The sequence below is a fragment of the Polypterus senegalus genome, chromosome 3 (assembly GCF_016835505.1).
Source record: "Polypterus senegalus isolate Bchr_013 chromosome 3, ASM1683550v1, whole genome shotgun sequence".
NCBI classification, from domain to species: domain Eukaryota; kingdom Metazoa; phylum Chordata; class Cladistia; order Polypteriformes; family Polypteridae; genus Polypterus; species Polypterus senegalus.
The window spans coordinates 283,012,899-283,030,268 of record NC_053156.1 but is presented as its reverse complement, the minus strand read 5'-3'; the positions used below and the strand labels follow the sequence as shown (position 1 = coordinate 283,030,268).

Here is a 17,370-nt window from a genome sequence, read left to right as displayed (position 1 = left end):
GAGGTACACAGATGGTAGGGTCAGAGTTTGGCACCAGCAGCATGAATACACGCACCCAACTTACCTTGTATCAACAGTGCAGGCTGAAGGGGCTGCTGTAAAAGTGTGTGGAATATTTTCTTGGAACACTTTGGGCCTTTAATACCAATCAATCATCGCTTGAATGCCACAGCCCATTTGAGTACTGTTGCTGACAATGTGCATTTCTTAAAGGCCACAATTTACCCATCTTCTAAAGGCTACTTCTAGCACAACAATGCATCATGTCATAAAGAAAATGGCATCTCAATCTGGTTTTATGAACATGATAATGACTTCAATGTTCTTCTTCCAAGTCAGATCTGATTTGAATAGAACACCTTTGGGATATGATAGGATGGAAAATTTGCAGTATGGATGTGTAGCAGACAAATCTAAAGAAATTGCATGATGTAGTCATGTCAACATGGATGAGAAAGGAATGTTTTCAGCATCTTGTGGAATCTACGCCATGAAGAATTGAAGCTGTTTGGAGATCTAAAAGAAGGCTTTACCCAGTTTTATTATAGTGGCCCTAAGAATTTGTGCATTGAGTGTCTATTAGTTCATTTAAGTCATGGTAAAAATGAAAAATTCCAATAAAAACTTGTTACTAGAACTGTGGAAGCAGTGTGGCTGCAACAGGAGCCCCACATGTGTACTCGGACAAAGAAGCCAAGGCTCTGCCAAAAAAAAATGGTAGTTGTAAACTACCAAAACAGATTTTTAAAGAGAACCAACACAATAAGCATTAAGATCATTCCAAGTCAGACCTCTGACAAAGGTGACCTGCAATTCATTATATTAGACTGGCATGAATTGCTCACTTCACCTCAGCTACACACAAATAGAAACAGTAGCCCCAGCCAGTGATTTCAAGCTTGGGCAGATGGGAGATACCCAGTCTCTACAAACACATCTATTCTGTAAAGTCACAGCAAAGTTAACTTTTGTAATTTGTAGATTCTCTATCTTTTTGTCATTTCCTCCTCTCCTGCAATTATAAATAATTACGGAATGTCTCCTTACAATCATTCATTGATGTGGATCTCATTATTGTATTCCCCGAAACCCACTGGAACCCAAGCAATATGAGCCACTGGAATAACAGGGATAAGAAAGTTTAGAAAATAAATACATAAAACACTTGTACGGTAGACACATTCTCGATCACAGCTTACAAAAGTGGACAGCTCACCTGGTTTCATCACTCTGTGAAGTTCTGCAGAGCAGGTCTTGAGGTCTGGCCAGTAGTAGTAACAGTTACAATGAAAAACTCTGTCCACACTTGAGTCTGGTAGTGGGATGTTCTCCACACTGCCCAGTAGAAGCTGTGTCTTTCCAGAGGTGCTCTGCTCCTGGAGTCGCTTACTGGCCACCTTGTGAATGTATTCAGAGTAGTCAAGTCCGTACAGCATACCCTTAGAGTCGGTTAGGTACTGAATAGCTTTTTGGAGCCCCAAACCAGGTCCAAAGCCCACTTCCAAGACTGTGCTGTCTGGCTGGATCTGCACCAGTTTTGCTGCATTTCCCTCTAGGGTCTCATTTATGTTCTCTAGAACTGTTTTTACCAGCCAGCCAGTGAATGAATGTCTGGGGTGTCCCAACTGCTGAGTCAGCTTGTTGAAGAGCATAGCTAAAGAGAAAATAAATGATATTGTTGTTATTGCAATTTATTCAACAGAAAGCATACATTATTCTACATTGATACTAACGTATTTAGAGGATATGATTCCAGGAGCTAATTTGTAAAATGAATTTTGCACATTGCCTGAGTGTATTCTGAAAGCAGCAGAATCTACAATGCGGCTTATAAATAAATAAATAAATAGTCTCCAATCACAAATCACTGTTGTACATCTACAAACCGGATTCCAAAAAAGTTGGGACACTAAACAAATTGTGAATAAAAACTGAATGCAATGATGTGGAGATGGCAAATGTCAATATTTTATTTGTAATAGAACGTAGATGACAGATCAAACGTTTAATCCGAGTAAATGTATCATTTTAAAGGAAAAATATGTTGATTCAAAATTTCACGGTGTCAACAAATCCCAAAAAAAGTTGGGACAAGTAGCAATAAGAGGCTGGAAAAAGTAAATTTGAGCATAACGAAGAGCTGGAAGACCAATAAACACTAATTAGGTCAATTGGCAACATGATTGGGTATAAAAAGAGCTTCTCAGAGTGGCAGTGTCTCTCAGAAGCCAAGATGGGTAGAGGATCACCAATTCCCACAATGTTGCGCAGAAAGATAGTGGAGCAATATCAGAAAGGTGTTACCCAGCGAAAAATTGCAAAGACTTTGCATCTATCATCATCAACTGTGCATAACATCATCCGAAGATTCAGAGAATCTGGAACAATCTCTGTGCGTAAGGGTCAAGGCCGTAAAACCATACTGGATGCCCGTGATCTCCGGGCCCTTAAACGACACTGCACCACAACCAGGAATGCTACTGTAAAGGAAATCACAGAATGGGCTCAGGAATACTTCCAGAAACCATTGTCAGTGAACACAATCCACCGTGCCATCCGCCGTTGCCAGCTGAAACTCTACAGTGCAAAGAAGAAGCCATTTCTAAGCAAGATCCACAAGCTCAGGCTTTGTCACTGGGCCAGGGATCATTTAAAATGGAGTGTGGCAAAATGGAAGACTGTTCTGTGGTCAGACGAGTCACGATTCGAAGTTCTTTTTGGAAATCTGGGGCGCCATGTCATCCGGACCAAAGAGGACAAGGACAACCCAAGTTGTTATCAACGCTCAGTTCAGAAGCCTGCATCTCTGATGGTATGGGGTTGCATGAGTGCGTGTGGCATGGGCAGCTTGCATGTCTGGAAAGGCACCATCAATGCAGAAAAATATATTCAGGTTCTAGAACAACATATGCTCCCATCCAGACGTCATCTCTTTCAGGGAAGACCCTGCTATTTTCAACAAGATAATGCTAGACCACATTCTGCATCAATCACAACATCATGGCTGCATAGGAGAAGGATCCGGGTACTGAAATGGCCAGTCTGCAGTCCAGATCTTTCACCTATAGAGAACATTTGGCGCATCATAAAGAGGAAGGTGCGACAAAGAAGGCCCAAGACGATTGAACAGTTAGAGGCCTGTATTAGACAAGAATGGGAGAGCATTCCTATTTCTAAACTTGAGAAACTGGTCTCCTCGGTCCCCAGATGTCTGTTGAGTGTTGTAAGAAGAAGGGGAGATGCCACACAGTGGTGAAAATGGCCTTGTCCCAACTTTTTTGGGATTTGTTGACACCATGAAATTCTGAATAAACATATTTTTCCCTTAAAATGATACATTTTCTCAGTTAAAATTTTTGTTCCGTGATTTATGTTCTATTCTGAATAAAATTTTAGAAGTTGGCACCTCCACATCATTGCATTCAGTTTTTATTCACGATTTGTATAGTGTCCCAACTTTTTTGAAATCCGGTTTGTACCTTTATAAACTGTTATGGACCATAATGCATGTAATTCCATCCATCCACCCATCACCCAGCCTGCTATATTCCAACACAGGGTCATGGGGGTTTGCTGGTGCCAATCCTAGCCAACACATGGCTTAAGGCAGGAAACTAACCCTGGGCAGGGCACCAGCCCACCACAGTGCATGTAATTGAAAAGTAAATAAATTAACTAAAAGGTTCATCAATGTTGTGAGTGTCCACTACTGACCTGATAAATAAAGTAAGTTTCTACACCCACTCAAAACTCTTAAACTTAGCCCTGCACTGAAAAACATTGAGTCAAGTTTCATGGGATTTCTGAGGGAATGCTGACCTCTGCTTCACTGCCTCATTCAAGTTTGCATCTGTTTATATTGTATCAGATAAGTTCAGTTTTCCTTTAGACCACGGGTGTCAAACTCCAGTCCTGGAGGGTCGCAGTGGCTGCAGGTTTTCATTCTGACCATATTCTTTATTAGTGACCATTTTGGCTGCTAATTAACTTCTTTTTCTTTAGTTTTAATTCACTTCACTCAGGCCCTTAGTTGTCTCTTTTTCCTTAATTAGCAGCCAAACAATAATGAGACACGAAACAAGCCTCCGCATGACCAGCGCACCTGTGTCCATAACACAATATGTGAAAATAAAGAAAGGTGGAGGTCTCAGTGAGGTTGATCTCCGAGGTCACCCAAACATTTTAACGGTGTCCTTAGAAAAAAAACAGAAAATCAACAGTTTTGGAAATGTCTGCTGTGTTAGAATGAAAGCAGCAACAAGCTGTGGAATTGAATAACAAGTTTAATGAACAGCAAGAATTGGCTTCTCATTAAGAAACTGGTTGGAGTGAAATTGGTTGGAGTTTGAAGCCCCAGTTTAGCTGGTCATCTGTTAGCTTGTTTTACATCTCATTTCTGTTTGGCTGTCATTTAATAAAGAAACAAATCAATTCAGAGGGCGGACCTCTTCTAACAAGGCTATTAAAGTGATGGAGAAAAAGTTAAATAGCAGTGAATTCTGGTCAATGATTAGGAAAAGGGTTAGAATGAAAACCTGCAGACACTGCGGCCCTCCAGACCCGGAGTTTGACACCCCTGCTTTAGACAGTGCATTTTCATTTATAAGTCCTGAGCACTATACATATTCATAAAAATAGTACTGTTAAAATAAAACTCCTTAAATGCATAAATAAAAATATAAAAAAATCCAAATCATTAAAAGCATATATGTCCGTGAGATGTTGCGTCACAAATGTCTATTCATAAAATGCATTACTTTTTTCATTTCAGCAGATGGCAAATTCCATCCCATACTGCATGGCATACAACTAAATCATATGGATTGCATATATCATTCTCACAGAAGGAGCATCATAAATATTTTTAATAATGCAGTTTATTACAATAAAGGTTATGACATGCCATTTGTTGAAATGACAAATGGCATTCATTTCATTACTGTATGCATTACAAAATGCATTCCAATGATACACTGCAAAAATGAATGCTGAGATCCATGTTCATTACTTAGGTTTCAAAACATCTTTGACGGGGTAGCACAGCCACTATAATTTTATTTAATCAAGCTACGTTGACAAAACAGAAGAAGAAATAAAATTCTAGTCAATTTAGACCCCATCTGCCTTTGGCTATCTGGCTGTCTATCCATCATTAAGAGTTCAAAGAATGCAATATTGTGTGTGGTGCATTGTACTTACAGGGATTGCTCATTATATACACAGAACTCATCCCTATGACATAATGGAATACTCTGCCAAAAAATGATATATTTTTTAATATGCTACTTGACTCATGTACAGTAGTTTGCAGTGGTGGCTGAAAACATTTTTAATCTCATATTTTCATTGAGAAAGGACACGACAAACTTACTGATAGAACAAGACACAGTGGTGACCAACAATAGCAAACCCATATCAAAAATATTCATAAACAAAATCCCACGTTACTCATGTTACATAATCCAAATTTCAAGTCATCCAGTTGTATACTAAGTAGGTGCAAAATACATGCATTTTTTTGCTAAATTGTTGTTAAAAAATAACTCCAAAAAATGAAAGTAATCCATAAATACGAAGCCTTTTTCAAGTGAAATGGCACTTTTGAATCGAAGAACTACCTTCACCTCTCATTCATTGGTAAGGGGTGCCTCTTTTCAATTCAAAAGTCACACAAGTAAAATTTATTTAATGGATGTTTTATATTGTTTGCTATTGTTCAGCAAATTTTATTTATTTATTTATTTTTTTAAGGGGTTTGAAAAGTGTCAAAAACCTGCACAGTGTCAAGGCAAAAACAAGAAGTACAAAATCAAATTAAAAAAATGACAGACAACAGTCAAAAACCAAAAAGAGCCTAAGAATAGAGAATAACTACCCCAAAAATTGTGCGTTCATAAAGGGGTTTTAGCATCTGTTAACTCAGATAGGAAAATGATGTCACGAGTGACGTTTTAAACCCATTCTATCGTAAACACAGGTCATGACCTGTGAGGACACGCCCCTAACAACACACAAGCTAACCTAACAATGGGAACATCAAATATAGGTGATCAGAAAGAACAAAAATGGTGGAAAAACTGGTATGAAATGATTTCCTTACAACAAACATAATCAATGGTGGTGCTCAGCGCCAACGCTGCATTGGTTTCAGACATAGGAAGAGAAGACCTACAATGAAACTAGCAAAGTGCAGAATGCAGAGTGCCGCGGAGACCTAGCATGGACCTGCTTGGCTCTATAGAGGAGTTGCAGAAGGGTCTCTGGGCTCAAATCCTTAATCAGAAGTGCAATTTACAGCTGCAGTACAGGAGCAAAGACAGCTGAGAGACTTCCACCTCTGCAGCTCCCCCAGTGCTTCTCCATCTGCTAGAGTCTTTTAGCCAGAGTGCATGAAGCTTCAGGCTCGTGGAGATGGGGAAAAGAGTGGCAGACTGAGTTTCAGCTAACCCCAAGTGAAGTGTAAGAAGCAGGGCCAGTGGTAAAAATTGTGCAGGCAAAAGACAAGACAGAGCTGTGGTGTTATGGGTCCACAGCTCGTGGAGAAAAGGCCATTGATTTTAAATAAATAATCACCGCACCCGAGGCGCTTCGTGAGGCGTTGTTATGTAGCGAGCAGCGGGGCAGTCGTCGATGTGGGCGTTTCTCACCGTGTGCACAGGTGAGGAACTGCCCACATTCGTGATTGCTCCCATGGCTAATGCTGCAGCTGTGATGGCCCCTCACGTTTTTAAAAGAAGCGCAAGTCGGTTGGGGAGAAAGAGGGAGAATCGATCGGAGAGAAAGGAAAGGAGAGGGACGGAGGTTACAGGGAGTGTGGAAGCAAGCGGTGCAGGAGAGAGACGGACACGCGGGCGTGGTGGCCAGCGATCGGCGGCTTCGTGGGCAGCTGCGAGGAAGCTGGGTGTTAGGCCGACACCCAGGTGTTTGTGTAGATGTCGCTCCGCTGGCGATCTGGTAGCGAGTGACAAGGTGAAAGCGACGGGCGCAGAGGCCATGGAAAAGGCAGCGGAAGTCGGGAGACTTGGTGATGGAATCCCCAACGTGGGCGACCTGGCCGTTGAGGGTAATCAAGTCTCGGGGACTGGGATGAGTGCCAGACCGAAGCCAGGGATCGGGAGGTCTCCAGTCTCGAGCGTGTGATGTAGGAGGGCAGCTGCAGAGAGCGTCTTGCCTGCTGCTAAACCCGTACGGGATAAGCAGGTGAGACGCATACAGAAAATAGGCACCGGATTGTGTTAGTGTTTTAAGATTGATTCCATAAGAAGATTTAACCTCCGATTTTAAGGATTGTTTTTCTATTGAGTTTTAACCCCCACGTGTTCTTTTAATGGATTATTTATTTTATTGAAGATCTGCACTATTTATTGGAACACTGTTTTTGATTTGATGGACAATTATAAATAAAAGCACTATTGCACTTTTTACCTTCCCCTTGCTAAGATGCTCAATTATTTGCCTCCATTGACTAGCTCACTCGGCAACATTATCGACGGTGTTGGGTTCAAGGGTTCCCAAACAGCCATGGGAGCGTGGAGCCAGAACCTACATCGTCACAAGAGCACAGAGGCACAGCAGAAGCAGCGATGGAGTGATAGCCTCAAAGCTGAAATAAAGACCTGGAATGTTTTGTAGCTGCATTTCAATGAAGGAAAGCAGACAAGAGTTCAGTACATCTGCATCTCCACACAAGGAGGTTTGCCTGTTTGCTTACAACTGATCAGCATTTAGCACCTCAGCTGCGTCACATGACATTGCAGCACTCAGCATCCCTGCTTATGTGCCAACAAGTAGACCACACTGCCATTTCAATGAGTTTGTGCACAGTTGCAAGGACTTGGAAGTGGTCGCTGGTGAGAGCATCTTCAGCATGATGGCTACATAAGGGAACTGACAAGTTACATCAACAAGGGATAAGTCAGCAAAATATCAGCAAGTATTACATCACCAGAGGAAGAAGCGCCTACTGTATATAAATGGCAAATAGTTATTTTAAGGTTAGAGAGCCATTTCAAAGAGCCATGTAAAGAGCAGACAATCCAACCATTGTGGTGCTTGCTTATACTACAGCATGTTTTCTCTCTGCTTTGTTTGTTTGCTTTTTGGCTTTTACCTTAATGCTTCTTCTTTCCTTGCTTGCATTATAAAAGGTGCAACTGCCTGTGCAGAAGCTCTTACTGCTTTAATAAGTTTCAATTGTGCAGGGCATCAAGGCATGGAAAATAATGTAGACGAGAGAGGAAGTGCTTCAAAACCTGCTTTGGCTGGTGTATTAGAGGTCACTTTGTTATTACACTTGATTAGATTCAGTTATGCACATATGATTGATACAATCAACCAACCAGCAATTTGTCAAGGAAGCTATGCTGAAATTTTGTTTTCTCCCTAAAACGCACAATGATTAAGGTAATGTGTAGGAGGAAATTGGGTTGAGGTACTAAAGTTTTTTTTTAATCAGTTGTCAATGTCTGATTGGCTTAAACATTTAAACATTTTTATACATCCCTGGTTTTGGAAACCCAAGAGTTTTACATTCACAATTTTGTGCTGTTCAGTTCTAATGATGAAACCTCTTGAATGAAACGTCTTCAAGTTTATATAGCCAAGCCTATTTGCTTTTAACCCAGTATGGTGGATCTGATATCAGTAGCTGTTGGTAAAAAACATTTTGGCAGAGGTGTGCACATCTATCTATCTATCTTATAGTGCCTTTCATATCTATATCTATGTAGTCATTCCTCATGCTCTTGAGGTTCTCATCATAGTGTCAATGCACATCTTGGCCTATCTAGTACCAGGCTCATATGACTAATAGAAACTAAAATGCATTATACCCTTTCCTCCATGCTGCCCAATCTGATGCCAGCTTTCCCACTTCTACTGTGCTCCTAAACTTCAGTCTATCATATCCACAGTCCCCTTATTCTTCCCTTAAACTGCCTTGTAGATGTTGAAAGGAACTGGAGCGTTTGCCACCTAAATGTTATACTATACCTGTCTCTTATTTGCCAAATACTCTGCCAATATGCCCAAGCTCCCCATTCTGCTAAAACCCACACCATAATATCTGCACCCCCATCTCCATAATTTTCCAATAACGTAGACATCTGTCTGTCCTTTAACATGTTCATAGCATAGGTCCAATCCAAATCTTATTCTTATGCTTCTGCTAACAGAGTACCTAGAGCTTTGCCTTTTCCACTTTATTCCATAAATCCACATTATACAATCAGTAGTCCTCTGAATTTTTTTTCAAGTCTTGCATTCCAAGTTTATCAATTACCACTCCCACAGAGTCATTCCTATCCTGATTTTATCCTACACTTACTTCCAGTCTGTCCAGTCCTATCCAAGTTTGTTAGGCTCACCTCACATGGGCATACATTCACATTTTAAGATCCACAGACCCCCGACACCTTAAAACATAACTCACCTTCCAACCTGTCTTGTACTACACCCACAGGACAAGTTCAACCCATAACATATTCTGCCTTTGCGATCAAGAAACCTGTATTTCCTTGAACATACATTTTAGCCCTTGTTTCCTTCAATCCTGAATATTTTTCAGTTATATTCTGAATAAATTAAGTCATTTTACTAAGCCTGCCAAAAAAAAAAAAAGCTGCATACTACTGTCTAGAGCAGTGGTTACCACTCTTTTTTTCTGTAGTGGCACACTTTTTGTAACCAAAATCATCTCAAAGAACACCCCTATTCTATTAACCATAAGCATATATACAGTATATCTCCTCTATTATTCTGGACAGGATGTGTCCATTTTTGGTCACCTCTTCGTTGTGTATTCTAATGCCAATCCTGTAGCCTTCATCTAGCTGTTCAGCAATACTAAGCCTGCCAAAAAATTCTGCCTCATGATATTGTCTAGATGAATTCAGCTACTTCCATGCCGCTTGTATTTTTCAGAAAAGTGTTTCTCATATTATCTTTATTGTCCACAATGCTTCAGTACCAACACTTTGAAACAGCAAACGGGGAAAACAAAAATGGCATTACTTACACCACACCAAACTCCATTTGTCATAACAAGCACTGGAAAAAGTCTGTGTGTAAGCTCATCCTTGAATTCTTAAGTTATGTTGGTCCAGTCCAAGTTCCATGTGAATGATTTATGAAGGGGTGTTTCATTAAAGAAATAACCTACTTTTGTTCAATTTTTTTTTTGTAATTAATTGAATTTATTAAAATTAAATAACATTTCATACAAGCAAGTTAAGTTTAACAAAACTAGGTTTGAAATAAATTAACCCCCACCCAAGAGAAAGAGACCTAGGCTAGCAGAGTAAAACTTTAAATTTGTAAAAATAAGTAAATAGATAAATTAATCTATACTAATAAAAGGCAAAGCCCTCACTGACTGACTGACTGACTGACTGACTGACTCACTCACTCACTCACTCACTCATCACTAATTCTCCAACTTCCCGTGTAGGTAGAATTAGAACAATCTAGACGAGAACAGGCCATTCAGCCCAACAAAGCTCGCCAGTCCTATCCACTTGCTTCCTCCAAGAAAACATCAAGTCGAGTTTTGAAAGTCCCTAACGTCTTACTGCCTACCACACTACTTGGTAGCTTATTCCAAGTGTCTATCGTTCTTTGTGTAAAGAAAAACTTCCTAATGTTTGTGCGAAATTTACCCTTAACAAGTTTCCAACTGTGTCCCCTGTGTTCTTGATGAGCTCATTTTAAAATACAAGTCTCGATCCACTGTACTAATTCCCTTCATAATTTTAAACACTTCAGTCATGTCACCTCTTAATCTTCTTTTGCTTAAACTGTAAAGGCTCAGCTCTTTTAATCTTTCCTCATAATTCAACCCCTGTAGACCTGGAATCAGCCTAGTCGCTCTTCTCTGGACCTTTTCAAGTGCTGCTATGTCCTTTTTGTAGCCTGGAGACCAAACTGCACACAGTACTCAAGATGAGGCCTCACCAGTGCATTATAAAGGTTGAGCAGAACCTCCTTGGCCTTGTACTCCACAGATCGTGCTATATAACCTAACATTCTGTTAGCCTTCTTAATGGCTTCTGAACACTGTTTGGAAGTTGATAGCTTGGAGCCCACTATGACTCCTAAATCCTACTCATAAGGTGTACTCTCGATTTTCCGACCGCCCATTGTGTATTCAAACCTAATATTTTTACTTCCTATGTGTAATACTTTACATTTACTGACATTAAATTTCATCTGCCACAAATCTGCCCAAGCCTGTATGCTATCCAAGTCCTTCTGTAATGATATAACGGATTCCAAATTATCTGCTAATCCACCTATCTTGGTATCATCTGCAAACTTAACCAGCTTGTTACTTATATTCCTATCTAAATCATTTATATATATTAAAAATAGCAGCGGCCCTAGCACTGACCCTTGTGGAACACCACTCTTAACATCGGCCAGTTCTGATGAGGTTCCTCGCACCATCACCCTCTGATTCCTGTGTCTGAGCCAGTTCTGCACCCATCTAAAAACATCACCCTGAACTCCCACTTCTTTTAACTTGATGCCCAACCTCTCATGTGGCACCTTATCAAATGCTTTCTGAAAGTCCAGATAAATAATATCATAAGCTCCACTTTGATCGTATCCTTTTGTTGCCTCCTCATAGAATTCCAACATGTAGAAGGCTTAAATTTGGCAGGCTCATTCCTTACAGCTTACTTACAAAAGTTAGGCAGGTTTCATTTCGAAATTCTATGCGTAACAGTCATAACTGAACCTACTTTCGACAATATATACGGCTATAGCCTGCAGCTCGGTCGCCGTGTGAGGCGGAGTTGCGTCCCGCATCATCACGCGTCCCATGTAATTGAGTGCCTGCCCATATAAGGTAAATATTCGCGGGTGAAGGACTGTGCTTATGCAAACGAAGATGAGATGGTCTAGTGTTTGGCACAAACTCAGCAAAAGTGCGAGAGAAACTTTTAAGTGCCGGGTCTTAGCTAACATTAAATAAAGCTGTGGACATCACAAGATCACACAAGAGAGCGGCTCACGTGAACTAACTGTGAACGCAGTACATAGAGAACAAGGAAGAGCTCCAAAGAGCGCTGAACAAAAAATGCATTACACAATTGAGAAGGCAGCAAAAGAATATGAAGCGAGTGACGCATACAAGCATATTCATAAGTGCAGCTACTGCAGAAAGAAAGCACGGTGTAAACCGTAAGTTTAAATTAAGTTTATAGACACGCTGCCACTGGCGTTTGTCATGCCTACGGCGAATACGATATTCGTGAGATACAAGTTTAATGAAAAGACACGAGATATAAACGAGACTTTGGATCACTTTGTAACGGAGTTAAAATTGCTGTAGCGAGAAACTTTTAAGTGCCGGGTCTTAGCTAACATTAAATAAAGCTGTGGACATCGCAAGATCACACAAGAGAGCGGCTCACGTGAACTGACTGTGATGCAGTACGTAGAGAACAAGGAAGAGCTCCAAAGAGCGTTGAACAAAAAATGCATTACACAATTGAGAAGGCAGCAAAAGAATATGAAGCACATGGCACATACAATCATATTCATAAGTGCAGCTACTGCAGAAACAAAGCATGGTGTAAACCATAAGTTTAAATTAAGTTTATAGACACGCTGCCGCTGGCGTTTTTAAAATTGCTGGTGAGGGACTGTGCTTATGCAAACTAAAATGAGATGGTCAGGGATAGAATGGTGTTTGGCACATTTAGCAAAGTGCGACAGAAACTTTTAAGTGCCGGGTCTGAGCTAACATTAAATAATTGCTGGTGAAGGACTGTGCTTATGCAAATGAATAGAAAGCAAATGTGATGTTATTTTTAAAATGTTTCCTTTTCTTTTTCATAACTTCTTTAACACACTTCTCCGCTGCGATGCGCGGGTATTTTGCTAGTAAATGAATAAAAATAAACAGAATAAGAAAGAGGGGAGAGAATCTGCTTTCTCAATTTAAATTCTTATTCTAAGATGTTATTGATTAGATCCTGCCAGGTTTTGAAAATGTTTTGTACAGATCATATAAGTGATAATTTGATTGTTTTTTCAATTTCAAATAGTATTAAACATCAGTTACCAATTGGTTTAAAGTAGCTGAGTTAGGATTCTTCCAGTTGAGCAAGATAAGTCTATGTGCCAATAGTGTAGTAAAGGCAATCTCAATCATTGTAGCTAGTACTTTGGAGAGTATATTAACATCAATATTCAGAAGTGAAATTGGTCTGTATGATGCACATTGTAATAAGTCTTTATTTTGGTTAGGAAAGACAGTAATTAATGCTTGGCAAAAAGTTTGAGGTAGAATTTTATTGCCTCTAGCTTCTGTAAATGTTACTAATAAAAGGGGAGCTATCTTAATTGAGATTTTTTTTTATAAAATTCAACAGGGTATCAGGGCCTGCTGCATTCTCGCTCTGAAGTGAGTTTATAGTGTCTAGTAATTCTGATAGTGCCAAAGGTTTATTCAATTCCTCTGTACTGAGGGAATCTATTTGTGGTATCTGCAATGCATCTAGAAATGCATTTTATTGTGTCTTGTCTTCTTTAAACTCAGTAGAATATAAGGACTTGCAGTAGTCTATCAATGTGTGCATTATATGTTTATGATCAATGATTCTGTACTCCACCTGTGTTGGTGATTGCTGGGATTGCATTATGAATTTTTTGCTTGTGGATTTGCTGAGCTAAGGTCTTATTAGCTTTCTCTCCATGTTCATAGTATTAAAGTCTTGATTTAAAAATCAGTTGTTTTGTTTCTTTAATTGTCAAGTTGAATTCTAAATGCAGAGCCTGTCTTTTCCTGTGAAGTGCCGCATTTGGATACCTGACAGGTTCTTGATCTATTCTAGTAATTTCACTGATTAGCTCTGATACCTTCTTGGTTTTAAATTTACTTATATGGGAAAGATAAGAGATAATCCATCCACTTAAAACATTCAGGGTTTCCCAGAGTATTGCTACAGAAACCCCTGAGGATGTATTTGTGTCTAAAAATAATCGATTTGCTTGGATATAAATTCTGTACCGTTCTCGTCTGCTAACAAAAGTGGGTTAAGACGCCAGCTGTGAGATGAGTATGTGTTGCATAGTGATTTTAGGTCCATGATCAAAGGGGCATGGTTGGAGATAACAGTAGTGTCGTACTTACAAACTTTTATCGTGGCAAGAAATTGTGGTTATCTAAATAGAAATAATCAATTTTTGAGTAGCAGTGATGCACTGGTGAGTAGAAGGAATATGCTCTTGAGTTTGGGTTTAGCTCCTAATGAGACGATGAAAGATGTCCTGGTGGATGTCCTCCCATATCTGGATAAGGGCATCACTGAGCTCCTGGACAGTCTCAGGTACACCCTGGCGGCGTCAAATGGACCGAAACATAATGTCACACCCAGAGGTGTTCTAATGGATTGAGGTCAGGCGAGAGTGGGGCCAGTCAATGGTATCAACTCCATCATCCAGGAACTGCCTGCATACTCTCGCTACATGAGGCTGGTCATTGTACTGCACCAGGAGGAACCCAGGAACAACTGCACCAGCATATGGTCCGACGATGAGTCCAAGGATTTCCATCCCAATACCTAATGGCAGTCTAGGTGCCGTTGTCTAGCCTGGAGAGGTCTGAGCGTCTCTCCATGGAAATGCCTCCCCAAACCATCACTGACTCACCAATACCGGTCATGCTGAATGATATTAAAGGCAACATAACATTCTCTGTGGCTTCTCCAGATCCTGTCACATCTGTCACATGTGTTCAAGGTGAACCGGCTCTCATTTCTGAAAAGCACAGGGTGCCAGTGTTGGACCTGCCAATTTGGGTATTCTATGGCAAATGCCAAATGATCTCCACGGTGCCAAGCAGTGAGCACAGGACCACTAGAAGATGTCGGGCCCTCGAGCCCTCATTGTTTCCCCTCTAGTGCACCTGTTTTTAATTTCATTAACACCAAAGCAGCTGAAACTGATTAACAACCTCCTCTGCTACTTAACTGACAAGATCAATATCTCAGAAGTTTCACCACCACCAGTAACCTGAACTGTTGATTCAAGGCATGGTCCATACATGCTTTAATGTAGCTGATGCCAACTTCTGACCATACCATCCAAAAGTCATAGCTGAAACAGAGACTTATCAGATCAGATAACATTTTTCCAATCTTCAGTCTTTGCCAATGAGAAAAGTAACCTCAGTTTCCTGTTCTTAGCTCACCCAGTGTGGTCTCCTATCCCATCTGTTTCAAGATTTGACGTGTTGTGTGTTCAGAGATGCTGATCTGCATACCTCAGTTGTAACAAGTGGTTATTTAAGTTACTATTGACTTTCTGTCTGGTCATTCTCCTCCGATCTCTGGCATCAACAAGGCATTTCTGCCCAGAGAACTGCCGCTCACTGGATATTTTAACTTTTTCGGACAAGTCTTTGTGAACCGTAGAGATGATTTTGTGTGAAAATCACATTTCTTCCATATTCTGATGCTCGGTTTGAACTTCAACAGGCCGTCTTGACAGCATCTACGTGCCTGAAAGCATTTAGTTGCTGCCATGTAATTGGCTGACTAGATATTTGCGTTAACAAGCAGTTGAACAGGTGTACCTAATAAAGTGACCAGTGAGTGTATAGAGTGACGTTTGTCTACGAAGAAATGAAGCTTGATGAATCAGATATCAATTCAAGACAAGCGTTGATCTTACTCCACTTCTTTTACTAAAATTTTCTCACAGGCAGTTACTGCTGTGGTCTTCTAAGTTAATTCCCATGTTCGGGATTATTTATTTATTTTTTCCCATTCCAGAGCTGGAAGCCCCAAACGTCTAATGAATATCATGGTGAAATCTACCAGCAGAGAAACTTCGGTGCGCATTGGGCACAACTCGATAAAGGGGCCTTCACATACGCTAGAGAATAAAAAAGCCATACAACGGGAAAGATCAGATTTTTAACAGACAAGAAAGGCACTTAGATCAACCACAATACACCTTTTATCACAGTTGTGAGCCTGTCCAAGAAAAGCAAAAAAAAATAAAAAATCTCGGATGACAGACATGGGTTGGCCATTATCAAAGCAGTTGATTTAATGTAACTTTTATGATATGAACATGTGATATTGTCTTGTGCTGCAAAAAGGTAAGTTTCAGTGATGCAGCAAAATGAAATGAAAGAAACAGAAGAAAAATGTATACCTGGCCTTTAAAAACAAAATAGAAAGATAAAGATAAACCAAACTAAGTTTTGAATAAGCAGTAAACACAGCACGTGAGACCAACGAAGGTAACCTTACATATAGTCAGGATGGCGAATATTACCGCTACTAGCACCTTAAACAGCAACGTAAGGTCCAATTCTGCGGAGTCACCGACACAGAAGTGAACAACAGCACTGTGGTAGACATCGAGACCAATGAATGAGAGAAGATGCACCGAAAAATGACAAACCTGAACGAAGGACCCCCTTCCAGTCTGTTATTTTTTTAAGTGATTCATATGCGACTCTAAAAAACACAGTAACATTTCACATTTTCTGCGAAAAAAATGACGCTCGTTAACTGCGCTAAAGAGGAACATTCTTTTACAGCTCTTGTGACTTTGTGCTCATCAATTAGAGTCTTACCTCCTTTCTAAAGCATCAACAAACACAAAAGCAAATGTTCACCCAATATAAAGTTCTGGATTTTTTCCCTAATTCACTCCCTATAGCTGATTTGTCATTAACATACGTAATGTTTATAGTGCTTCAGTATATACTGTACATGTGCCTAACGAGGTGGGTGCCTTTTGAGTTTTGACTCCCAGGGGTCTCTGGAGGTCTTAATTCCTTAATACGACTTTCCGGTCGACCTGTAATCTAAATTGAGAGAGGGAAAAAAAAAACAACACGACAGTTTTCAATCGGAGTCGCCAGTTGATTTACCGAGGTAGAACGGCGTATACCGCTAGCTAAACTAATCCAACCCTAACGTATTACGATAAGCGTTCGTTCAGACGAGCAACTTCAAAGCTCGTCCAACACGATTATATTTACATCAGTCCACTCAAAATGCGTAATTTTTACAAACATGTAAATAAAATATATCTACATTACCCATGCTTCGTTTGTCAAAGCGGCCTCGTGTAGCGTCAAAGGTGCAAATGTGTAAAGCAGTGGTAGGGCGTTGTGGTGTTATGGGTCCACAGCTCGCTGAGCAAAAGGCCATTCATTTTAAATAGATAATCACCGCACCCGAGGCGGCTTCGTGAGGGGGGGCGTTGTTGTAGCGAGCCGCGGGGCAGTCGTCGATGTGGGCGTTTCTCACCACATGCACGCACCGCGTGTCTGTCTCTCTCCGGCACCGCCTGCTTCCACACTCGCTCCCTGTAACCTCCGTCCTCTCTCCTCTCTCCTCT

The 17,370-nt window shown here is 40.5% G+C and overlaps 1 protein-coding gene across 1 annotated transcript; it reads right to left on the bottom strand.

The window, feature by feature from the left end:
• Positions 1–1,049: 1,049 nt before the first annotated feature.
• Positions 1,050–17,138, bottom strand: LOC120526703 (uncharacterized methyltransferase YdaC-like). The gene is made up of 3 exons (XM_039749860.1): positions 17,069–17,138; positions 1,217–1,654; positions 1,050–1,117 (listed from the first exon to the last, which is right to left on the bottom strand). The coding sequence occupies exons 1-3, from the start codon at positions 17,070–17,072 to the stop codon at positions 1,050–1,052; spliced, it is 510 nt and encodes a 169-aa protein (XP_039605794.1). The 5' UTR covers positions 17,073–17,138.
• Between the last annotated feature and the right edge of the window lie 232 nt (positions 17,139–17,370).

Bases quoted from the DNA above. Each gene is read 5' to 3' on its own strand.
- LOC120526703 (XM_039749860.1), bottom strand. The intron at 1,118-1,216 runs GTGAGCTGTCCA...CTGTTATTCCAG, and splicing joins TCACAGAGTGATGAAACCAG to TGGCTCATATTGCTTGGGTT.